Here is a 24,570-nt window from a genome sequence, read left to right as displayed (position 1 = left end):
AAGTGCATGTATGTTACGGTTGCAACGAGCCAATAATTACCGAGAGACGATTCTATCAGAAATGCAGATGTGCATAAAATTTGCATCTGAACAATCCACTCAACCATAAACGAAAACTTTAGATTCAGTTGTAGTATCGATCATGTGGTCTATACCCCTAAATTTTAAATCTTAATATGCACAACAAAAAGACAGGAGAAGCCTACAGCAAATTTACATGGATGAAGCTGGCTCTATGCACAGCGCACAGCCTAGAGTGGAGTTTCAGTGATCAACTGTTCAAAATTACATGATGTTCTCTCTGTTTCTCATGGAAAATTGGCATGACGTGGATTAGCGGCAAAACAGGGTGTTCATCAGGAAATCCTCAAGAGAGACCAACCTTGTAGTTCTCAGATCCAGCAGATGATTTTAATCCTCAGAAGATCAGATTTTCTGTCCACCAGATCGGATTCTGGCATGGTGGCAATAGGAGCCTGATGTGTATCCTCAATTCACCATATCTAGCGATCCGGACCAAATTCAGATGTTTGAGATGTGATAGCCCCCATCATGGAAACCTGATGTAATCAAGAACTAATGTTTTGGCCGGAACCACAACGGTCTTGCTAAGCACGAAGAGCACAAGTGTTAATTCGAGCATCAGAATTGTATTTAGGAATGTCCGATCAACGATCCAGCCAAATATCGTGATGCCACCTGGGTTGCCCAGAAGATACAGCACTGCAGTGAAACACAGAAGAATAAAAAAAACATAAGAATCAAACAGGACACCCAAAAAAAAATCTGTATATGAAATGTTAGCTTTAACACTTAACAATATAAAAGAAAAGAATGTCTTGTAAAGTAAGGTATGCATTAATTCCAAGTTATCACAATGAAAAAAGATTAAGCAATGCAAACTTCAAATGGAAGCTTTAGATTTACTAACCAAGTGATTCCCTCTTGTGGTATGAAGACATGTATGAAGCCAATTGAGCTGTGCCATGAGAATTGCCTTGTACTGAGCCACTCTCCAGAGACTCCAAATCACTTTCTGAAAAGTCTCTCAAGAACATATGTGCTGGAAAAGGCACAAGGTTCCCAGAACTGTTTGGTGTGCTTACATAAGTAGAATCACTAGAGCATGTTACTAAGGCATGCCATCGACTAGCCAGTGAAGCAATGTTTTGAGCTCTGTGAGAAATTTTAGCAGCTGCATGCAAACAAAGGACAAGACCGACAACTTGAACAACGGAAGAGACCTGCATCATAAGAGAAATCTATTTATGATCTGTTTTGTTTTTAAACATAACCAGAAGGGAACATTATGTGATTTTTAATATTGTACTCACAGCTATATCACCACCATTAGTGAAATTGATTGGTCCAGTATATGCTGTTGTCTTGAACAGAATGGCAAACTGGCTTGCTGTAACAGAAAAGAAGAGCAGCAAAAGGAACATGCGGAACCTGTGACTGATTTTGGAGAGATTATGACGAAGCTGCAGGTGCTCTTTTAAATAGACCAAAGGATCTGAATCTTGTTCTAGAAGTTTTCCATAGTCATCGAAATGAATAACTTGTAGGTTGCAAACCAAGTTGAAAAGCATGCAGGAGGTTAATATAATTGTGGTCAGATACATCCATGACATGATGGAAGCAAACAGTACAGCACATGATCTCCAAGTCGACTCTTGGAAGATATGGGAGAAACGGAACATTTCTCGTGTGACCTTCACAACAAAGCACGGCAATATCCACCACAAAATTGTGCTGAAGAAATCCTGCCATAGAGATTGAAAACACATGTCAATATGGCAAACAAAACTCTGGCATATCAAATAACAAATGCATGGTTATTACCATCCTAAACATTAAATTTTGCAATTAAAACATCCACTAGAAAAATAAAGCATGAAGCATCACGCAAAGGGTGATAGCAGTTTCAGCCAGACCATAGACCTAGCAGGACACAGCTCATTTTTATTTTTAATTTGTCTTCTGTTCCAAAAAGAAAAAAGTACAGAAATCAGAGTGTGCCCATTTCCTAACCAAACATTGTCTATTGATAACAAATCAAGTATGGCTTTATGCTTCAATTGATTCCTCCCATTAGAACTGCTAAAGACATATCTGAAGAAATGTGAGTCTTCCAGAGCACAATTCTTTGTTCAGCCCCTAATGACACGTCTTCATGTAAAAAAACACAAACAGGTTTGTCGGCACAGACAAAAAAAGTGACCTCCCATGCACATGACATCAACTCACATGGGGGCATAAGTAGAAGTAGGCACATGCAAATGCATATATAACTGAGAGAATCAATCACCGCAGTTCACCCTTCACTGAAGACAATCCCATGAATCCAAGGTGCTACCATAATAAAAAATGTAACTCCATACAAAAGATCTCGTGCTAAATTACAACCTAGATGCAAGCACAAGCTTACAACCACAGCCTCAAAATCCTCCAGGTTTCCTCAATGCTAAACAATCTGAACATCACATTCCACCTGAGTCCACAAATTTCTCCTTCAAATGCACAAGTTGCAGTAAAATGACACCTACTTTCATGCCATAATCTAGTAGTGGAGTAGTAATTCATCGAGAAAATGTCTTAACTAAATATAAACAATTTAGCAACTACTCCTCACTAATCACTATCATTATCTAAAAAAACTCGCTAATCCCTATCAATTGAAGTCAATGACTAGGTGAATTTCAGTGTAATCCAAAATTACATCGATTTGAAGGCGGCGAGACATCACCTTGATCTTAGCGACGTACTCCTTCTGGAAGCGGATCCGCATGCCGAGCTCCGGGTCGACGAAAAGGAACTTGCGGAGGCCGTACATGGCCATCTTCCTCGACACGCACGCGAGCGCGACGGCCGCGGCCGCCGCCTGCGACAGCAGCACGCACACCTCGAACACCTCCACCTCGAACTCGTCGCAACCCCTCCCGCGCCCGCGGCACGGGGAGAGCGCCACCGCCAGCGCCGGCAGCGCGACGCCCAGCACGGCGAGCGCGGACGCCGCCCCGGCCTTCCCGAGCGGGCTCGACGCCGCGAGCCCCGCCGCCGAGAGGAACGCCTCGAGCCGCCGCAGCCACCTCGCCAGCGGCGCCGCGTCGCCCGCGCCCGCCCCCGCGGGCTGCAGCAGAGGCGCCGAGATCGCCGTATGGTTCTCCGACGGCGCGGGAGATCCTCTCGGAGGTAGAGGAGGCGGCGGCGGAGGAGGAGGAGGAGGCGCCGCCGCCGCCGCCGCCGCAGCTCCGGCGAGGCGGTTGCTGGGCGCCATGAGGGCGGGAAAGGGTGGGGCTCGCCGGAGGGGCAGAATGGTAAATACCGGGCGGGTGAGTAGGCGGAGACGAGAGGTGTGGGGCCTATTTATTCTAGCGACTTCCCGGGCCCACACGAGTGGTGGGACCCACATGTCAGTGGACCCGGGGTAGAGTGCTCAGCGAGCAAAGGGATCTCTCCACTCCACGGCCAGGATCGCGTGTTGCCCGCGCCGTCCGGGGAGGGGTAGGGGACACGTGGCGTGATCCCATCCGTTCGTCGGTGACGTGGCAGATTCGAGTGGAAGGCTCGTGGAGTAATTACGTGTGAGGGATGCCAGAAAGATCCGCATGACTGGCAAAGTGAAAGCAAAGTCGAATTCTAAATTTTATAAAATTTGGATCAATATCGTTTTCAAATTAGGGGAAAAGTGTATGTTCGTATTTCTATAGATGTATATCCAGTAGTTGATCATTTTGTTTTCACAAGACCTGTTTAGTTTGTGAAAAGTAAATTTTTGAGTGTCACATAGTACGTTTGACCGGATGTTGGAAAGGGTTTTTGGACACGAATGAAAAAACTAATTTCATAACTCGCTTGAAAACCACAAGACGAATCTTTTGAGACTAATTAATCTGTCATTAGCACATATGGGTTACTGTAGCACTTATAGCTAATCATGGACTAATTAGCCTCAAAAGATTCATCTTGCGATTTCTCCTCTAACTGTGCAATTAGTTTTTGAATTTTTCTATATTTAATACTCTATGAGTGTAACCAAAGATTCGATGTGATGTTTTTGGAAAAAAGTTTTTGGAAACTTAACAGGGCCTTTAAATATGCGACTGTATTTGTGTGGACAATTAATTATAAATGAAATCCAGAGGCTGGGAAATTTGTTCTATTATAAAAAGAAAGGAAAACGTGTGGTTGCATTTTGTCATATGCTGGATATATGTTAGGCCATAAACAACCTCAGCTCATAATTTAACCCCTGTTGACATGGTTTTTGTGCTAAAAAGGTGATCATGGGAATTGGGGACAGTAAGAAAACTCTAGACCAAAAAAGGGTAAACACCTTTAGATTAGTTACATGTAGTTAACCTTAGATTAGTTAGATGTAGCTACTAGTAACTAGCAGCTGTTGCAATTAGACGTAACCTCTAGATAAAAGTTGGTTAACCACTAGATGTAGCTAGCAACTACTGCAACTCGTGACTACTTCTGAAACCATTTTGTGTGTGTATGTGTTTTGATTGATCCTAGTCATCACCTTTTTTCTTGACATGTGTTAGAGCCACTGAATCATTGGCCCCATGCCGATCACCATATGTACATACACAAATGGAATCGATTTAGCACATCACCATCAACACAAATTCCATGATTGGCTGTTTTTTCTCCTGTGACTTTGTGGCAAAAAAGGAGCAACACACCCAGGCAAAAGAAAATAGTCCAGGAGACCAGGAATTCATTAGTAAAAATAATGAGGCTACATGATTATGATGTAGCTTAGAAGCCATGATTACTAAAAAGTTTTCATATACAACACAACAGTTCTATGATATCTAATTTTCAGTAACAAAGAACAGCTACATTTTTTAACTCGAACCAAATTTAATTTTTGACCCTACTTAGTATCATACGATGATGTGAGCTTTCAGAAAATATATATCGGCATGCATGGATTTGAGGTGGTAGTCGGTGACCGGGCGAGCAGCTCGCCTTAGCGGCGATAACGACGGCGAGCTCATCGCCGGCCGCCCATCCGCCACCGCCAGACCGGGCGTCCACGGAGAAGTTGGGCCTAATTAAATCCTACTAAATAAGACGATAAGACCAAGTCAGTTCCATGCGGTGATGATTAGTCATTGTTAATTGTGACAGGTCCCCTGTCAATGCCGGCAAAGTTTAAGCTACACAAAGGAAGAAGAAGAAATGCCTGAGTCACAATCATCCAGCAGAGAGTGTCATCAGTAATCACCCAACAGCTGGTCATGATCTGCACCAGAAGAGGAGAAAATGTATCATGAACTATATTATAATGGGGTCCAATAATTCTTGCAGGAGAAATGATTCTTTCTTGACATCAAGGCAAATGAGAAGAAAATGGGGGAGGAAATAGTTGGTATATCTTGGAATTAAATTGATGAAGGCTATTTCTATCTCTAATAAATATGCAAATAATTGCACCAATGCTATCATGATTAGTTAAATAAATAAAATAATTGTAACTCGACGTGGAGCCCTTTTGTACATGAAAATTATATATGGTAGAAGAAGAAAAGGTAGGCAAAAAATAGATTGAAGCATAGTCATAAAATATATTGAAGCTTATCTGCTAAAGCTGCTACGTGCAATGAAACTTGAAAGAAACATAGTAGCTAAATCAGCCGCAACTCAATCTAGCAGAATATTCTTCACAAGCAACGTAGGAAGAAAAGAATATTAGCGCAGAATGGTTCACGTTTCACAGTCAATTAGCCCCTTGAATTGAAGCCAGTTAACATACCAAATTGTCAAAGGTGCAAACAGCCATGCAACATGACAAAAATGGTTGCTGCATAAGTAAACCATATACTTATATAGCTTAACAGAATGACACAGCAGAGGACGACAATCCAATTTCGATACAGTAGATCTATATTGATTCCTTGACTGCTGCTACCCTCAAAAAAAGGTTGGAAATGGATTGGATCTATAAAATACTGTTACAGAAGTTCATTTGGGTTGTTTGGAGATATGCCTAGATTCTGGTATTCCGATTCCAAACGTGTGAATGAAGACAAGCAGGTAAACAGCATTAAAATCAGGACACAAGTTATCATTCAGAACACAAGTAGACAGCATCAAAATCAGGAGGATCGTCAACATTCAGAACACGCAACAGAAACTTCAGTTCGAACTCTGCAGAAGGGATGGTACAGTCCATGGTACGACCAACAAGGTGACTATCTTACATAAGGCAGCAAGAAGTGGCAAAATGATTGTGTTAATATATTATATTCTGGCCATTTAGAAGAACATGGCAAGAAATTCATCTAGGAAATGTGGATGCACAACAATATAGACAACAAGGACACTATGAATCAGAAGTCAATCTATCATACAAAATACAGGACAAAAATAGCTTCTGGAGAGCCTAGCAGTTAGAAAAGGGAAACAGATACTGACCTATAATCTACAGTAACAACTGCTAAAACTTTCCACATCAAAGGTGTAGTTTTGTTCTCCACGTGCAACCAACAACTTTCTTTGGAGCAGGATTATCAGGCCCCCTATCTCGCTGCCCAGAAGTGAAATAGAGCCAACCATCCCAGTAACCAGCTAGGGCCGTCTTGATTCGGAAAGGCATGCGGCCAATGACTGACCATGTCTGAAAAAGGAGCATTCCAGATGTTTATCTGTCAAATCATTTGACTATGCTTGGGAGAATATAACCATGAAAGGCGCATATAACTGACATACCAGTGTATCCAAATCGAACCGGAAAACTTCACCGACAAGAATCATCTTTTTGGTAATAGGATGCTTTTCTGTAGTTCCACCAACAATTATTACAGAGTTATTAACTATAACCCATGCACACTCTATGTGGGAATTTGGCTTTGGCATTGGAGATAGTTGCTTCCATTTATTTCCATCATCTAGCATATACACATCACCGTACACAACCTGCAAAAGTGCAAATTGTGTTTATGGCAGAATCAAGCTATAGCCATAAACGGCTAGAACATAAAAATCAAAATGTAAACAGAGACTACTAACTAGAATTCTTATATGGAAGTTCATGTCACTTTTTTTTAACAATGATAAGTACTCACTGGGTGTAACTACTGTTATTTTTGTTTAGAATAGCTAAAAACATCAAGTGTTAATATCACTAAGTGGCCAATGCAAACTGTAGCGTTATATCTTGTATTTTGATAATAAGGGAATAAACATCAGGTGCAGGTAAGTAATCTTCAATTTGTAACATCAAGGAGTTACATAAGCATACATACCTCATGCCTCCGTACACATTTAAATATCGGTGAGCCTGGTTTTGCCATAAAGTCTCCCTCTTGACCGCCAATGACAAAGAGTTTATCATTAGCAACAATGCATGCCCTGTAAAAAGTTAAGACAAAAATGAAGTACTGTCAATATTCTAATCAGTTGCATGTGTTCTCACTAATAAAATCTGCACATCAATTAGCAAACTGCATAAACGGCAGAACTGACAACAAGTACACTCGTACAAACCTATGAGGTCCACCACGAGGTATGGGTATCTCAGTTCGCCACTCATTCTCCAATGCTTTGCCATCCTTGACAGCTAAGCTCCAGTGCTCTAATCCAGGTTCATGGCGATCTTCTTTTCCACCACCCATCACATGGAGCCGTCCACGCCAAAGTTGAGTAGCGGGTGCATACCTAAGGGGTGTTACAACATAAGTTTGTTTTGTCTACCTGATTGTTTATATGGTATAGCAATAAGATCATTACATAGCTTTAGAACATCTTAAAATCATAGCAGAAATAGCAGCCTTTTTCAGATCAACAAATTCTATTGGCCTGATATTTGCTCAGTAATCATTACTAGGCTAAGGTTGATCGATAATTCAATACTAAAATCAACATAAGTGCATCAATTGCTTAAGTGATAGCAGCCTAAGAATTAAAGATGATACACAACAACACATAACATAAGCACCAATGGTAAGTGATGACAGACTCCATAGAGCATACCTAGGAACTGCCAAAGGGGGCAGTTCATGCCACTCTTTTGTCACTGTGTCTACAACGAAGTTGCGGTTTATAGGTGATCGGCACTGGGGACCGAATTGCCCGGTCAGCGCGTAAATGTACCTCCCATCTGTTACTATTCCTAGATGTGAATTTGCCATCTCCTTGGGCATATCAAACCTCCCCGTCCATGTGTTGGAAGTGAAATTGTACACATCAACATGAGAATGCACCTGAAATTGAGGTGAACAGAAAGCAGAAAATTAGTAAATGAGAGAATGCATTTTTGCAAAGAGAGTGTGGAATTGTAAGAGGGGGGGATTCTCACATGGTCGAGGTTCTCGTACCCTGCGAAGACGTAGAGCAGGTCGCCGATCTGGACGGAGTAGCCGTCGAGGCGGGGCACGGGCGCCGCCGGCATCTCCTCCCAGTCCCACCGCGGCGCCGGTATGTCGGCGTACGTCGCATTGAGGTAGCCCTCCGCCGCCGGCTTCTTCCCGCGCGCCCTACCGCTCTTCTTCGCCGTCGCCTGCATAGGCTGGTAGAGTAAGCTGCATCACGGCGGCGGGGCAGGCCGCATTGGGCGGAATCAAGCGCTTACCGTCCTGGAAGCGGAGGCGAGCTGGCCGCGGCCGGAGGTGCCAGAGGAGGAAGATGATGACCAGAGGAAGTCGGCGACGAGGCCGAGGGCGAGGAGGAGAGCAATGGCGAGCGGGACGGCGAAGCGCGGGGACAGTGGCTTGGGCGCCGCCATGGCGGATTGGAGGGAGGAGGACGCGGCGACATGGTCGGGGGTAGGGGGGTTAAGGAGCGCGGCGGTGGTACCTTTTTTGGTGGGGGGAAACGGTGGGCGGCCGCCGGAGTGCAGCGGGCGGTTTCGGCGGCCGCCGGCGCCGGTGGAAATGGAGGAATCCTGGTGCTGTGCTGTGCTGTGAGCCTGCAATCTTGGGCTGTACGCATTGTAAATAAGTCTGTTGTTCCTCCCTCCTCTCTTGCTCGCGAATCGCCTCCTTGAACCGCATAAGTGCAAAATGAGTGTAGCACCTACTTCATCTTTGAAAACCAGTACAAACCAACTCATTTCATGGTTTTCTGCTGATGTGGGAGTTTGATCGTGTTGACTTGTTGAGTTAGCAATCCTGGTGCTGTGCTGTGAGCCTGCAATCTTGGGCAGTTTAGTGGACTTGGGCCAGTATTCTGTACGCATTGGGAATAAGTCTGTCTTTCCTCCCCTATCTTGCTCCCCAGTTGAATTGTCTCCAACTGCAAAACTAAAAAGAGTATACCTTTTTCATCTTTGAAAACCGATGCAAATCAACTCCTTTCATGGTTTTGAAAATGGTTTCTACTGATGTGGCAGTTTGATCGTGGTTAACTTGTTGAGTTAGCATGTGATTTCCACCTCATCTTGCCTTCTTCCTCACCCCCTCCCCCCTCTCCTCTCTTCCTCCTCGCTCACCTTCCAGCTAGGGATGTATAAGTGGGCCGACCAGGAGAATCCATTTATAGATAAAATTAGTGAGTAAGCCGCTGATTGATTTGTGTATTGCCTACTAGTATTTTTGACATATAAGTAGATTCATGGGTTGACCCAATTACATCCCTAAATACAGTAAGTTGGACCACGACACATGAACCCGCAGGTTTACTACTTGTTTGACCTATAAACAGGTTGACGGTCACCCGCCTACGTCCCTACTTCCAGCAACTACACATGATGGCTGACGACTCCTCCCTCGAGCTCATGTAAAACTAATATTATGGCTGTGTTCGCTAGGGGAGAATGGGAACCTGCACAATGGGCGCGGAAAACGGAGTAGTTCATTAGCGCATGATTAATTAAATATTAACTTTTTTTTTCAAAAATGGATCAATATGATTTTTTTAAACAACTTTCGCATAGAAAACTTTTTTTTAAAATAAACACACCGTTTAGCAATTTAAAAAACGTGCGCGTGGAAAATGAGAGAGATGAGTGTTGGGAACTTGCTCTTAAGAACACAGCCATGGATAGATTCATGCGCTGATCGACCGACAAAATTTCGGATTGTTCCACAGTTAATTCACAGTTTAAGCCAAATTTTAATTGATAAAGCGAAACGAGCTCTTAATTAACACACTGCACTTTGGTAGCAGCAGCGACTTCATTTATTCTAGATCAGGTACACCGTACACGTACGGGCCAACATACGGTGCATGCAGTGCGTGGCACCCTTAACGGAAAACGTGCACATTATTAGTAGTACATGTACATGCGCACGTGCGCTCACGCTGGAATCTACGTACGCCTCAGGCCGGGGCGGCGAGCACGCCGTCGTCCCTGTGGCCGGGAGAGCGGCGGCGGCGGGCGGCGGCGCCGGACTTGGGGGAGAAGATGGCGAGCTCCTGCCCCCTCCCGAACTTGACCATGCGCGCCTCCTCCCTCGACACGCCGAACGCGTTGGCCAGCACGTCCGCCGGCATCCCGCGCAGCGCCGACGACTTGCCAACCACCGGCGCGTTCATGGCGCCGTCGCTCGTCTGGAACGACACCCACGCGAACCCCTCGTCGCCGGCGCGCCCCGCCACCGCGAAGCTCTGCGGCACCACCACCATCTGCCCGCGCCGGAGCTCGCCGTCGAACACCCGCCGCCCCTCGCTGCTCACCACCTGCAGCCTCGCGCTCCCGCTCGTCGCGTACACCGCCGCGTGCGCGTTGATGTTCCAGTGCGGCGCCAGGATCGCGTTCTGCAAATCAAATCAAACACCATCGATTAATTCGTGTCTGTTAATTAATCATAGAAGTTGGATTCTAAACTCTCGGATAGACGTACACCAGTTTCTTATATACCACCTAAATAACTATAAAAAAATTAAAAAAAAATTACAAGTTAGTAATATATCATTTCACAAACATGCAGGTTCAAATTTAACTTTTACAAGTTGTAACAAAAATAATAAAATGTATAAGTTGAATTTCAATTTACATGGTTGTGAAGTGATATATTACATTTTAACCTATCATGTTAATTTTTTTAAAAATTTTTCTTAAGAATTTAGATGACATACAAGGAACAAGTGGACGTCCACCGATTGTTTAAAACAGTGATCGTTCGTCGTCTCACCCGGCGCATGACGCCGCGGTTGACGCTCATCTTGATGAGCTTGAGGACGGGGAGCTTCTGGCTGTTGAGGACGGTGATGCGGCCGCCATTGGGGGTGTAGAGGTCGGCCTTCATCGGGTCGGCGACGTTCTCGCGGAGCTTCATCAGGCAGACGGCCTCGTCGATCCCGTTCCCGGCGGCGGCGGCGGCGTTGGCGCCCCTCATCATCTCCTCGTCGGTCACCCGCTCCGTCGCCGGGCGGAGCATGCGGAGGCCGCCGCGGCGGACGCGCACGATGTTGCCGCGCTTGTCGCTGCGGCCCTGCAGCTTGCGCGCGATGTCCGGGCTGACGCGCATCGACTCGGCGAGCAGCTCGGTGTCGAAGCCGCTCAGGATGTTGTACGACTCCTCGCCGCCGCGTTCCGTCTCCGACTCCGACGACTCGCCCTCGCCGTACCTCTGCCTCCCCTCGCTCCTCGCCTGCCCGCCGGCTAGCCGGAAACGCTGCAGAAGAAACATTGCACGTTAGGTGTTCGACCGATGGAGTCCATCAATTAATTAATCTCGAGATTGATTACGCACGTACGTACCCTGGAGGTTTGGTCGAGCTGGTTGGCGCTGTTGCTGACGTCGTGAACGGAGATGGCGACGAGCGGGGAGTCGCCGTCGTTGTGGACCCAGAACGGCGCGCCGGCGGGGATGGCCACGACGTCGCCCTGGCGGACGGTGGTGATCCTCTGGTGCTCGTCGCGGATGGACTGCTCGAAGCTGCGGCGGCTGGTCTCCTCTTCCTCCTCCTCCTCTCCCTCGCTCGATCGCCGTCTCTCCTCATCACCACGGCGGCCACGGCGGCGGCGCTCGTCGTCCTCCTGCTCCTGCGACGACGACGACGAGGTCTCCTGGTACGTCTCGGGGCAGCCGGGGATGACGACGCCGACGATGCCACGGCCGTGGACGATGTAGGCGAGGCGGGGGGAGTTGGAATAGGAAGGGAGGAGGAGGCCGTTGCGCTGGATGGTGATGCGCGCGGCGGCGACGCCGGCGCAGGGGAGCTGGCCGTCGCGGTCGTCGTAGAGCTCGGTGTGGCCGGCCTCGGAGTCGACGCGGCGCGTCGGCTCCAGCGCGCGGATGCGGCGGTCGATGCGGTCGCAGCTATCGCGACGGCCGGCTTCTTGCTGGTCGCTCACGGCGGAGGCGCCGCGCAGGAGGAGGATGCAGAGGCAGAGCGGGATGAGCAGCGACGCCGCCATTGATGCCGTCTTCATGGTGGTGTGTTGTGTTGCAGTGTTGGTGGTGGTGAGACATGGCGGGAATGAGGTGGTGATAATTTATAGTGGGAGAAGGGGGAGTGCATGCATGGCAGCTCAGCGAGGGGTTTTGGATGCGTTTGGGTTGAGTGGTTTGTAGCTGGACGCGGCTCGCGGCGTCGTGACTTGTGACAGATTCATAGAACGTACACACTCACCTTTTGGTTTAATTAGATAGGTGCCACTAAAAAATTGCCGGTTTTGAAATATGCCATTACTATTTATGTATTTGTAACAATACCACTGCTGCTTGTTCGTAATCTCAATGGTGCCACTAAGATACGTATTTTGCATGTATTGGACGAAAAATCCCCTCATCTTCTATCTCTCTCTCTTCACTCATCTTCTACCTCTCTTCGCCTGCGACATCCGCCGCGGGAGCTCGGAGCGCTGGACAGAACACCGCAGGTCCGCCATCTGCCGAGGCTCTTCACGAAGGCCATCCTCGCTGCATCGGGCGTCAAGGTGGTGGAGGCAGCTGCTGAACCGGAGAAGCTACGGGTGCGATGAGGGAGGGAGGGAGGGAGGGAGGTGCAGGAGCTTGCCGGAGAGAAGTGGCCGCTCTTTAATTCCTTGGTCATCGCCATTGCCCAGAGCTCCTCACACGGCGAGGAGAGGCGACTGGATCTAGGACGTGCTGATGCACAAGAGGAGGCCGGCGGCGGGTCGAGGTGGAGGGAGATGACGCGTATGAGGAGGCCGGCGGCGGGCTAAGGTGGAGGGAGACACGAATGAAAGAGTGCTAGAGAGAGGAGGAGGTGTGACTGTGGTGGCCACCATCGCCGGTCAGGTCACGCCATGGAGGAGAGGCGGAAGAAGAAAGGGGAAGAAGGGAGAAGGAACAAGGGGAAAAGGGTAGTTTGGTCCAGATTTTTGTAAATGCATCCAAAAGGTAGTGGCATATCTTGAATACGTGTAAAATTATAATGGCATGGTTCCCGATACGTGAATACTAGTGGCATATTTCAAAACCAACATATTTTTAATGGTATGGATCCAATTAGCCCTAAAATTTTTGAATAAGATGAAGGGTCCAACATCTGCCTAAAAATTAATGGCGTCATCTATTAAAATATAGAGGTAGTATCATCAGATATTATGAAGGTTTCAGGTATCATGATAACTTCAATAAATATAAAAATATCGGATGATACCTAAGTACCATGATTTCTTTGGGTATCATGAAGGTATCATGTATGATGGTACCATTAAACAGGTACGAGTAGTATATAGATATAGATATGGATGATACCTAAATATCATAAATAAATGTATCAAATATATATCATGATATCTTAAGATATCATGGTGATATTAGGTATAATGATAATTGAACCATTAGGTACCAAATGTCATAGTACAAGTATCTTGGTATCTTGGTGTCATGGAGATCAATATGATGATACTTGAACCTTTTGGTACCAAATTTTATAGTACCTATGAATATTATGGATGCGCTACCTCCATCTCAAAAATTCACTTATATATAAGGGTAATTTGGAACCATGCCATTATAATTTTACAAAATTTGAGATATGCCATCGGTATCTCAATGACATGTAGGACCCACATGAGTCAATGACATGTGGGTCAGGATGGCATATCTCAAGTTTTGCAAAATTATAATGGCATGGTTCCAATTTTCCCTATATATAAATATGAACAAGTTTTTTTCAGATCCTTGTAAAAAAATAAACTCTTTTTCAATTAGAATGAAGATAGTATCAAGTATTAAGTATTGTGGAGTTATTATGTACCATAAAAGTATCGGGTATCATATTTTATTTTACCAATTGATCTAAAAGTAAGTACTACCATTCTTGCCACATGCGTGTACCATGCCTGGTTAGGTCTGGTTTCTATCGTCGCACACTTTATTTTTCCAATGAAACAAACGGCCGCGTTTGTGTTGAGAGAAAAAGAGAAGATTAAGAAAATACGTGAAACGAGATGAACCATACTGATTAGTTGAGTATTAATTATTTAAATTTGAAAAAAATGAATTAATATGATTTTATAAAGAAATTTTCCTATAGAAACTTTTTGCAAAACGCATCATTTAATAGTTTGGAAAACGTGCGTGTGGAGAACTAGAGAGATCTTCTCTAAAGCTGCCGAACAAGAGAAATCTTCTCTCAATCTTGCCTTGTCAATCTCGTCACTCTCACAGCAATTGGAGGTGTAGGATGAGTAACACCACAGATAAAGTGAGATAAGTGATGCATCTTAGAGTTACAGTACTACTCTATTCGTCTCAGAAAATGCACTCAGTCTTTTTTTTTTGAGAAAATATACTTAATCTAAACAAAGATATGACATCATCTATTATAATGGATCTGGATAAAGAGTTAATTATCCAGATTCGTTGAACAAGAAGAAAAAGTCACATATCCGTCTAGATTGAGTTTTTTTAGAATGGTACAACTCAGGACGCACACTCACACACACTACACTCACACCACAACACACGCACACACACGCGTGCGCGTCCTTAACACACACTAGGAATGAGATTGGAGACCACTAGGTCTCAGTACACGGGAAATGTGCAGTCCCACTAAACACGCACGCGTGTGTACCATATTTCTAATCGAGACTGCCCCGAAGGACAGTCCCGAAGAAAGACGGGGAAAAATCCCGTCGAGGTGAGGTCCCGCGAGTCGAACTCGCGACCGGCTGTTCGCTCCACTGCGAATGTGCCAACCGAGCTATGCTCGGTCCTCAGATTAAGTTTTTTTTGGATGAAGAGAGTACATAGCATTAGGGCATGTACAAAGGTAGAGTCAGATATGAGCTCTACGTTATCTAGATACTAGCATCCTACAACAATTAGAGACAATATGGTCTCATCAAAATACTTTTTCTTACTTTTCTTTCCTTTCTTTCACCACCATACAACAAAATTTGCTCTAATAAATGCTAAGAGTCGACTCTGAGCTGTTGTCATGCATAACAACCATACTCATTTCTCTTTCTTCCATGTCATCAAATTTACTTGCATGGCAATAGAGAGAGACCACTAATAAACACCGTTGTACGTGCCCTTATAGAGTAAGAGCTAAAAAGTGGGGTGTGGGATAACCTCAGCAATAATATAAGCGAAATTCCGTGGGAGTATTAAGTATCCCGTCCAGACGAAATTCCGTGGTGTAGTCTCTTTTTAAAAATAATATAAGCGAGAATCTACTCTGTTTAGAAAGCTTGAGATTGTAATAAAAAACTGCAACAAACTTCTTAAGATTTAAAAGAAACTACAAGCTCTCTAAACACAGTGAAAAGGTCCTACGAGTCTATCCATATGACCATATCTGAACAAATTTTGTTAAACTTTACACGAACTGTAAGTCTGTAACAGCGTATGTGCATTGGACGGTAGCGGTAGGTGAGGTGCAGGGCATGGACGGACGGGAGAACGCGAGAGGTTGCATGCCATGCCATGGATGCCACGCGCGCGCCGGAGACGGCCGTGGCGCCACGGCGACGCACAAGCGCGCCATGCCAAACCCAGCGCGCGGCGGCCATGCGTGGCGAAGCATGTCAGACGGTGCGCTCCAGCGCGGCGGGGGCATGCAGGCGACGACGACGACGACGCAATTAATCAACCTAAGCGGCGGGAGTCCCGAGCTCAGTTACCACCATGGAAACATTGGTATCGGACGGATCGATCCACGTAGGGACGAGGTTGGAAATAGTCAAAAACGGTGTCATTATTTTATTATTTTATAGAAACAAATAAAAACAGAAAAATTTTATATTTATAGATTTAATATTTAGTGTCAACTTTGACTCCACATTGATAGAAATAGGAAAAAAACTATATCTTTTTTAAGAAACGGTAACCGTGGTAAAAATTATTATTATTATATTATTTTTTCTGTCGCTCGTGAAATTTTCATACCGTTTTTATCCATCGGTCTGGTGGGCTCACGGGTTGGGTTGGGCCGCCGGTCGCCGCTGCACTTGGAACAGGCCTAGAAGGCCAGGCAGCAAGACAAATATGTGAGCCTTATGAGAGAAACTCCTTGGGCTGTTTTAGGCATCGGATATGTTTCACTTACATATAGGTCTCATGTGTTTTTTTTTTTGTTTTTTTGCTTATTGTTCTATGTCACTCAAAATAGCCTTTAATACTGTTTTAGGACTGAATTTTGAATAATAAAGGATGTGTTCATCCCCATTTTGCGGTTTAGGGATGTGATTTAAAACTTAACGTAAAAAAGAAGGGACCTAACATGAACTTATTCTTCCACTTGTTCCCGTGTAGCAGCCCAGCCCAATTATGCTGATCATCCATGCAGAAAAGTGAACTAAACATTTTCGTCAGATCAGCACTAGAAAACTGTCTGACAAAAATATAGCAATTCCGAAAAATTAATTAAAGCTCTCTGTTTACAATCCCAAAGAAAACTAGTCTTCTGATCGGGTCGAAAGCAGAAAACGCTCGGGTATTTTAAGTCAAAGATGAAAACAAAACAAACTGAATGTTAGTTTTTTGACAATATTTGTTGGGATTCATTGGTTTTGTAAATGGATTCCACGAAATCTCATGAGCGGTTTATTTTCTATATTGGGATTGTAAACCCTGATATCAATACTACAGTCAATTAGTCAAATAAATCCAGCTGCCTATGACCATATATACGTATGTGTCCAGGGTAGTAGAATATCCACTCCTCAAGCACATGCATGCTCAGCAAGCCAGCAAATTGAAGTCCTTGATGCAAAAAGAGTGAAAGACACAGTTCCTGAATATTTAAATCGCTGAATCTACCACAATTATATTAAAATTGACCCTCGTGTGCCTGCACATATGAGTCTCCTCTCCAGTACCACTAGCATGTAGGATTAAATTAATTACCATGTAGTTAACGAGCTGATTAACTAGTTAATTTTTCATCTGATAAAGATGTGCATATTCCTCTTCCCATTCTCGTAGCTTTTAAGCTAGCAACGTACACGCAAACAAGACGAGGATATAATCTTCCTTTTTCTTCCCTTTTTTTATTTCTTTTTGCTGCAAGTTGGGCATCAGCTTCAGCTAGCTCGATCGATCACGAATTCACGAGATCTATGAGAAGAAAATCTCGGCAAACATGATGGAATCTGCCCTGCCGCCCTTTTGCCGATGAAGAAGACGTATGCATCTCAAGAGAAGTTTCCCCTTGATCACACAAGATTCTAAAGCTAATTGTACTTAGAGAAACTTAGTTTGGGAGGAGTTTTAAGAATTCTTTTCTTAGGCAGGCAAGCACAAGTCCCATAAGTGGTCGGTGTGCTTGCTCAAAGCAACTTGTATTTGGTCAAAAAAAAAGCAACTTGTAATTAGCTGTTTGTGAGTTGTGACCTGTGAAGATGTGTATATATCTTCCTTCATGTGTGCTCTACTGGATTGTTTGCTTTGGCCTTTGGTGCTTGTCCCTGTGACTTGAGACAGCTACCCAGAAGATGGGGCCTTGTGTATCCACACTTTCAAGCGATCCAAAAGGGCAAGAATTATTAAGCATGCATGCTGTTAGCATGGTTATCTTTTCTGATTAAACAATCATTAATCTCAGGTTCTAGTGATTTATAGCACATCAGTGAGTTAATGTTGGTCAAGTCTCACTTGCTGCAATATTAGTCAAGTCAAGAGAATGTTCATTTTGGTTTCAGATAGTTTTCGGTGCTCAAGTAGGGTACTTCCACACCCCAAAAAAGAATCAGATACCAAAGTTCAGTCATTTTGATTCTCAGCCAAATGCTAATTAAGACCATCTGATCACCTTGACCCAACAGCCTAATCATTTGGAAAATTAATGGAACACATCACACTGATGAGTAAAACTGATATTAGTGGATTTGTCATATATTAAAAAAACACTTCCATATAATTAAGTTTATTTCTTTTTCTAAATATGTGATAAAGAGAAAGTCCCATGGGTTTTTAGTGGCTAGCACCACAAATTAGTGGGTTGATCAGCCTGGGTTTGGGACTCACTCCGTGCTTAAAACCATTGATATAAAATCCTTCCTTTCATATCCAGATGAAGTCTTACGGCCTCATCGTTTGTCTTATTTGGGGAATAAGTCAAACGGCATATTTACAAACGAAAAATAATTTGTGAATAAAACTTTTATATACGTGTTCTTAACGATCTAAAAGCAAATAATAAACTTCAATGAAATCACTAAGGTTGAAAATTCAAATTTTGAATGATAAGCATAAGCATAAGAGAAAAGATAAGGCTATTAGACAATAAGATTTAGAAAATAACATATATTAAATTTCCTGAATATGTGATAAGAACATAAGAAGATTATGGATTGTTACCCCTAAAAGAACCCCAAAAGACTGAATTTTAAGAACAGGAGAATATCCCTCAAATCCTCAATACAAACAAAAAAAACATCACATTAGAAAAAACACCCATCACATTACTGGAGTACAGTGACAGTTGACAGTTGACACTAATCCACATCTCACAAGCCCAGCAGGTGAGAAAGCCTGAAAAAAGCAGTAGCAGTAAAGGCATTGGCAAGCTAAGCTAAGCAAAGCAAAGCAAAGAGAAATAACCTATAGGTTGCAAACCTGAGTAGCACCCTAAAGTTTTAAATTTAAATTTCTATATAAGCACATTTCAGATTGGGTTATTTGAGGGCTAAGTTTTATATTTAATATGCTAAGTTTCTAATATAAAAGATTGTATATATCCGGTTAGATGTATAGACCGAGGAAAAGAATACCATTTAAGGCGAAAAAAAAAAGAGAAGCAGCCAGCCAGACAGGTTGGAGCTAGGCAGCTGCTAGCCAACTGCCATTCCCACACCAACCAACCAAAGAAGGAATGCGCAGTCAACCACATAGCGTGAGTCTTACCCGCCAAAACCGCCGAAAGCCATCCCCCGCCTCCTCCTCACGCCACCCCCTCTCGCCATCGCCGCTATAAAGCTCCTCTCCTCCCATGGCGGCGTCTCCTACTTCGATCTACACGCTGCTTTCAACTCTCTGAGAGCTAGCTAGCATGTCTTGCTTTGGCATGGCGAGCGGGAGCAGCGCCGGGTGGCCGCTGTCGCCGTCGCCGTCGTCGACGAGGGGGAGGAGGAGGGTGAGTGTGAAGCCGTGGCGGTTGTGGTGGCGGAGGTGCGCTGGAGTTGCGGCGGTGATCCAGTCCAAGATCCATCGCCGCGCCGTGCGGTGGCCGGGCGGGCATGGTGGTGGGCGCCGGCGCCGCGAGGCCGCCACGGCGTCGACGCGGGAGCGGGAGGGGTGGTGCCATCACCGGAGCTTCGCGCCGGTCTACATCGACGAGCTCTACAGCCATCCCAAGACCCACCACGTCGCCGTCCACGAGGCGCAGGCGCAGCAGCCGAACACCACCGCTGCCAAGACCAACGCCGGCGCCGCCAGCTGCAAGGCGCGCGCCGTCGCCGCCGCCGCCGCCAACAACAACAACAACGCTGTAGCCGCGACCAACGCTAGCGCCATGTTCGCCGCCAAGAACGCTGCCGCTGATGCTGCGACCAACGCCGCTGCCGGGGCCAGAGGCAAGGGGCGGGTGGGCGGCGGCAAGAAAGCTGCTGCCGCTGGCGCGGCGACCAACGGCGGCGGCGCCAAGGCGGCGCGCGGCGGCGTGAGGAGCTTGCTGATGAGCCCGCTGAGAGGAGGAGGAGCGTGTGGGATGGGGGAGGTGGATGTGAGGGCGGAGGTGTTCATCAGAAAGTTCAGGGAGGAGATGAGGCTGCAGAACCAGAAATCCGCCGAGGAATTCCAAGCCATGCTCGCGAGAGGCCTATGACACATCATCATCTTACTTTATTATTAGTCATCTGTATAATATTCATAATCTAAGCATGATTATTATGAGTTATTGATAGGTAGCTATGGTTTGGAGTTTGGAAGATTTTTAGGGGCTTAGGTAGGAGGAGATTATGTCGTGTTCTTAAGATTGCTATAGTTTGAATTTGGAGTCTTTTCGTGTAAATATTAGTTTTATGTAGGATTGTTGCATTCATTGGTTGCATGGATGTATATTGCTGGGTGTTTATCACAATTCACAAGGAAAAAAAGAAACAGGGATTTCCGGCTTGTTTAGATCATCAGTTTGCATACTCTCCAGGGGAAAAAAAATCTTGCATGGGTAACGGTGATCATCCGTCGCAGGAGAAAGTATAAAAAGAGTCTGAATCATGGTAAATACAATCGAGTCACTTACACACAAAAATTAGCACTTCTCCATCCTGCTTTGTACATTACGTATCCATAACTTCGGCATCTCAAATAAGCATATGCAAGTATGCAACTCCTTTTTTCCATATCATTTATAGAAAGATCAGCAATACAAACACAACCATCCGGACAAGAGGATGGTAACATCTGGAAGAGAAGTAGAGAGCTCTTAGCTCTAAATTATCACTCCAGTTAGAGGAAGACATAGCCACAGCTAATACATTACACAAGTGACACTGCAAGGAAGAGTGTTGTGCTCATATATGAGCAACTATGGAGCATACAAGGCCTAATGGAGGAAATCCCTCATAGGATCATCATGGTGAATTCTCTTCATGCGGTAAGCCTCCATGTCTTCCGCGGTGACCTCATCATTCCATTTCACATTGTACTTCCTCTTCCTTTCATCCATCTCCTCTTTCCTCCTCGCACCCTCCTGCAAAAAAAATGGAACTCAGCGTCAGCATCTACATAAATAAATATATTGACAGAACGAAACAGATAATATCAGATGAAAGGTGCTAACCTTCTTTAGGGCTTCATCAAGCAGCTTCTTGTCAAGAACAATATCATTAGGCACATCAGTTCCCCAGGTGGCCAGTCGCTTTTCTTCATGTCGTACAGGCTCATCTGCATTGGCAATTTCAGGTTAACTGAAGTTCATCATCATGGACTAACAGTACTCACACATGGCTTAATGTAAAATAGACCACTTAAGCTAGTTTATATGGAAAGAATTTCAGCTGCACGTTTCCAATTATCCACACAAAACATCATTGAACAAGATAAACATGAAGCAACTGACATCTGAGGCCTCCCGCTATCATAAATAAGACAACTTTGAGGGGAATACTTTTCTGAAAACACATTGATATGATAGCTATGCAACCCACGAAGACATGTTTTTATCCCACATAAACTAAACTGGCAATATGAATATTAAATCATGTGTAGTGTAAACTGACAAGACATACACAGAAAGCCAAAATATCTCTCAACAGCTTACCTTCTGCAGCTTCCTTGCGGGCCATATTTGCCTTCATCAAATCAGCCGATGCTTCAGCAGCCTCAATTCCAGCTAAGCCAGTGCAGTAGCTATTTCGGATAGTCTGCTTGCAGCATTTGTAGCCCCACTGATGATCTTTCCACCATGAGCCCCATACGGTTGTATGGTTATTAATGAAAACATCCTCTTCATATTTGCTCTTGGGGAGGGCTACATCCTGTATGAAATGAACTTTGAGAATCCATGAACTAATACATGCAAAAGACAATAGATAATGTGAACAACTGAAAAGTATTAAAGTAATGACCCAGAAATGGATAGAGCTAATAGGAAAAACTGGTATAAGCACAAAACCTACACTCGTGTAGAGAGTTCTACATTCATGTGCTGTTCCACATTTCTTAAGTTTCTTGCAGTTGTAATGAATGGTCTCTATAACTTGCAACTGCCTAAGTGCTTAGAACAAACCTTAAGCTTCTTGTCATCTGATGCGATATGGAACGAGTTAGCTAAACAGCGTTCTCAGAAACAGATTATTATGTGTAGTTAGCTAAACAGCACATCTTATATGGTGTAGAGTTCTATAGTGACAGGTTACGGAAATAGACTATTAAAGGAAGAACTATGACAACATTACACTGGCAAAGAACAAAAAAAAAAAAAAACACTTGAGATTTGAAGGATGACAGAAGATTAGGCTGAAACCACTACATCCTAGCATCCTAGGAAGAAGTAACTATTGAGCAAGAAGCTATAGAAGTGTAATCGACAGTAACTAGTATTGTATACCAACCTGTCCTTTGATTATTCGACCAGTTCGGTCATATTCAATCTCTTTTTCACTTTGTCCAAGAAGAAGCTCCCGAGGGATTGGTTCTTCAGATGCAGCATTCCCATACTTCTCCATAATCTTATCTTTGTTTTCAGATTTCAATTTCTCCTTTTTGATCTTAAAACTCTTGAATAGAAGTTCAGCTTGAGATGGGGCAGCTTGCATGTGAATATCCTGTCCCTTATCAAAAGCTTCCCACGCATGTATGTTGAGTTGCTTGAACTCCAGAGCTTGTCCGCTAAGTCGATTTTGGTTATCACCCTGTGAAAAACAACACATCAGAATACTGAAAGTAGTCTTTGCAAGATAAGAAATCAATATGGGCCATAACACAGTGTAAAGCATTAAACTTGTAGGGTGTCTCACACTTACCACATAGAATTTATCATTGGGGTCTGCATCTGGCAATGGATCTTCACGCATGGAGCGGGTTTTTGGATCATAGTATGCAGAGTTCACATCAAGGTTCAGAAGATACTTTGCAGTGTCTTCCCTAATACGCAAATTCCTCACAGTTCCAGTGCTTCCACCACCTGTTGTACGTACACGCTTCTCTACCTTAGCAAAATCCATTTGAGCACTCTCATCAACTTTAGCCTCATCTATCTTCAAACCATCTTCTTCATCATCCTCCTCACTAGCCACGTTCTCATCACCCTCCTCACCATCCTTCTCCTCAAGTTTCTTGAGCTGTTGCTCTTTCAGATACTTTTTCCTAGCCTCTTCTCTAGCTTCATAATCTGCAATAACACGGGTGTACGTCGATGGGTCGTAACCGTTCCAGCGATCACGCTTTCCATCATAATCCAGTTCAAATGACTCCACTTTCTCATCTGGTGCTATATTGATGTTAGTCCATTTAGCTCCCACACTGCGAGGTCGCTCCATGCATGACTTCTTGTCATGAGTCATGGCTCCACAGCTGGAACATACAGATAATTCTCCGTTAGACAATCTGGGCTGGGAATAGAAGTAATAGAGGCCAAAAAAAACTTAAACATGGTAAGGCTATTTGGAATCAAAACAACATTCAAATATATTCTGAATAACAAGACAAATCAAATTCTACATATTGATGCATCCTGACTTAATAAATAGATTGTTAAAACTTTATGATTAAATGCTGATTAGGATTAATGGCATAATGAAATGAACACCGCACTTACTTCTCACAAGCTCCTTTCCTGTACTTGTTAGCCTGAAAAAGCTTAGCACCCCTATCGTACCATGACTTGGTGTAGTTCGGGTCCGATTTCCAATTCCGTTGATGCTTCAAACTCTGAACCCCATCAAAGCAACATGAAGTCAGAACTTCCACTAACCAAAAATCACCTGACTCGTACAGAGTAATTTTTTTCCGTTAGAGCAAGCGTCAACTTACCGGCTTATCAGCGTTAAGATACCATGGGGCTGAGGACATGTACTGGGGGATATGGGGATTGATCTCCTTTCCATCCTCGTCGACCTCGGCAGGCGCGAGCCCAGCCTTCCTCGCCTCCTCGAGCTCGAGCTGCTTCCGGTGATCCTCTCTAGACTTAAACGACACTGCAGCAACGGAGAAATCACCGTAATAAGAGAATCATCCGCGGAAATCTCCCCGCATCAACCAATCGCAACAGCCTCGATCCCCAATTCAGGCAACGCAGAGACCGTACGGATCCCCGCGAAACCCTATTTCCCGTCGAATCGAAGCGGAATCACCCGTTTATCAACGCCCCTAGATCCAAAACCAGCGAAATCTACACCAAATCCACGCGGTTTTTGCGCAGGATCGAGCTAGGGTTACGGAAACCGGTAAAAGGACGCTAGCAAAAAACTTACCCGAAGCGGTCGCCATGGCGCTGCTCTTCGCCTAGGCCCGCTTCTCCGGCAGGAGAGGAGTGGACCTCGGGGGAGCGCGACGCGGCGGCGAGAAGTCGGCGAACTGCGGCGAGGTGGGGATCGCTCGCGAGGAGGCCGAAACGGATTGGAGGAGAGATTTCCCCACGCGTGCTGGGCCCCCTACTACGTATACCCCCTCGGCGGCGGCTACCGCCATTAACATGGGCAGAAAGCCCAGTAGGCCCATTATGATGTTGGGCCTAACTCGTTCGGGCCCATGAGGGGTCGCGTGGGGCCCAACCCCACCACCTTCCGCGAGACCTCCC

General features: G+C 44.9%; 5 protein-coding genes across 8 annotated transcripts; 1 reads left to right on the top strand and 4 right to left on the bottom strand.

Moving 5' to 3' along the window:
* Positions 1-24: 24 nt before the first annotated feature.
* LOC127781917 (uncharacterized) lies at positions 25-3,324 on the bottom strand. Its single transcript, XM_052308988.1, has 4 exons — positions 2,750-3,324; positions 1,335-1,766; positions 932-1,244; positions 25-723 (listed from the first exon to the last, which is right to left on the bottom strand). Exons 1-4 carry the CDS (start codon positions 3,278-3,280, stop codon positions 551-553), a joined length of 1,449 nt encoding a protein of 482 aa, XP_052164948.1. The 5' UTR covers positions 3,281-3,324; the 3' UTR covers positions 25-550.
* A 1,380-nt stretch (positions 3,325-4,704) lies between these two features.
* Positions 4,705-8,905, bottom strand: LOC127781258 (kelch repeat-containing protein At3g27220-like). 4 transcript variants are annotated; one of them, XR_008018950.1, is made up of 9 exons: positions 8,591-8,905; positions 8,318-8,527; positions 7,993-8,222; positions 7,507-7,677; positions 7,266-7,371; positions 6,730-6,936; positions 6,436-6,637; positions 5,204-5,263; positions 4,705-5,082 (listed from the first exon to the last, which is right to left on the bottom strand). XR_008018950.1 is itself a non-coding variant. In XM_052308190.1 (8 exons), the coding sequence occupies exons 1-7, from the start codon at positions 8,741-8,743 to the stop codon at positions 6,473-6,475; spliced, it is 1,242 nt and encodes a 413-aa protein (XP_052164150.1). In that variant the 5' UTR covers positions 8,744-8,905; the 3' UTR covers positions 4,705-5,263; positions 6,436-6,472. The 4 variants fall into 4 exon arrangements, 2 of the variants coding, with proteins under 2 accessions (XP_052164150.1, XP_052164151.1); XR_008018949.1 differs by having other exon boundaries at positions 4,705-5,079; XM_052308190.1 differs by having other exon boundaries at positions 4,705-5,263.
* A 1,187-nt stretch (positions 8,906-10,092) lies between these two features.
* On the bottom strand, positions 10,093-12,337 carry LOC127781257 (cocosin 1-like). The gene is made up of 3 exons (XM_052308189.1): positions 11,663-12,337; positions 11,094-11,576; positions 10,093-10,716 (listed from the first exon to the last, which is right to left on the bottom strand). Exons 1-3 carry the CDS (start codon positions 12,335-12,337, stop codon positions 10,279-10,281), a joined length of 1,596 nt encoding a protein of 531 aa, XP_052164149.1. The 3' UTR covers positions 10,093-10,278.
* Positions 12,338-19,166: 6,829 nt separating this feature from the next.
* Positions 19,167-20,583, top strand: LOC127782454 (uncharacterized). Its single transcript, XM_052309644.1, has one exon. It carries the CDS (start codon positions 19,381-19,383, stop codon positions 20,152-20,154), a length of 774 nt encoding a protein of 257 aa, XP_052165604.1. The 5' UTR covers positions 19,167-19,380; the 3' UTR covers positions 20,155-20,583.
* A 62-nt stretch (positions 20,584-20,645) lies between these two features.
* Positions 20,646-24,418, bottom strand: LOC127782453 (pre-mRNA-splicing factor SLU7). Its single transcript, XM_052309643.1, has 8 exons — positions 24,245-24,418; positions 23,805-23,968; positions 23,590-23,702; positions 22,796-23,345; positions 22,385-22,684; positions 21,592-21,808; positions 21,112-21,215; positions 20,646-21,021 (listed from the first exon to the last, which is right to left on the bottom strand). Exons 1-8 carry the CDS (start codon positions 24,258-24,260, stop codon positions 20,875-20,877), a joined length of 1,611 nt encoding a protein of 536 aa, XP_052165603.1. The 5' UTR covers positions 24,261-24,418; the 3' UTR covers positions 20,646-20,874.
* Between the last annotated feature and the right edge of the window lie 152 nt (positions 24,419-24,570).

This window comes from Oryza glaberrima, chromosome 8 (assembly GCF_000147395.1).
Source record: "Oryza glaberrima chromosome 8, OglaRS2, whole genome shotgun sequence".
Classification (NCBI taxonomy): Eukaryota; Viridiplantae; Streptophyta; class Magnoliopsida; order Poales; family Poaceae; genus Oryza; species Oryza glaberrima.
This window is presented reverse-complemented; position numbering and strand designations above follow the sequence as displayed.

Bases quoted from the DNA above. Each gene is read 5' to 3' on its own strand.
- LOC127781257 (XM_052308189.1), bottom strand. From the start codon at position 12,337: ATGAAGACGGCATCAATGGCGGCGTCGCTGCTCATCCCGCTCTGCCTC. The intron at 11,577-11,662 runs GTACGTACGTGC...TTTCTTCTGCAG, and splicing joins AGCTCGACCAAACCTCCAGG to CGTTTCCGGCTAGCCGGCGG. The intron at 10,717-11,093 runs GTGAGACGACGA...TTTGATTTGCAG, and splicing joins ACCGCGGCGTCATGCGCCGG to AACGCGATCCTGGCGCCGCA.
- LOC127782454 (XM_052309644.1), top strand. From the start codon at position 19,381: ATGTCTTGCTTTGGCATGGCGAGCGGGAGCAGCGCCGGGTGGCCGCTG.
- LOC127781917 (XM_052308988.1), bottom strand. From the start codon at position 3,280: ATGGCGCCCAGCAACCGCCTCGCCGGAGCTGCGGCGGCGGCGGCGGCG. The intron at 1,767-2,749 runs GTGATGTCTCGC...TCTCTATGGCAG, and splicing joins AGTACGTCGCTAAGATCAAG to GATTTCTTCAGCACAATTTT. The intron at 724-931 runs GTTAGTAAATCT...GTTTCACTGCAG, and splicing joins CCACAAGAGGGAATCACTTG to TGCTGTATCTTCTGGGCAAC.
- LOC127782453 (XM_052309643.1), bottom strand. The intron at 23,703-23,804 runs GTAAGTTGACGC...GATGGGGTTCAG, and splicing joins ATCTTAACGCTGATAAGCCG to AGTTTGAAGCATCAACGGAA. The intron at 21,809-22,384 runs GTTGGTATACAA...CATTTCATACAG, and splicing joins GTCGAATAATCAAAGGACAG to GATGTAGCCCTCCCCAAGAG.
- LOC127781258 (XM_052308190.1), bottom strand. From the start codon at position 8,743: ATGGCGGCGCCCAAGCCACTGTCCCCGCGCTTCGCCGTCCCGCTCGCC. The intron at 8,528-8,590 runs GTAAGCGCTTGA...TTACTCTACCAG, and splicing joins TCGCCTCCGCTTCCAGGACG to CCTATGCAGGCGACGGCGAA. The intron at 6,638-6,729 runs GTATGTCAGTTA...CTCCTTTTTCAG, and splicing joins GGTTCGATTTGGATACACTG to ACATGGTCAGTCATTGGCCG.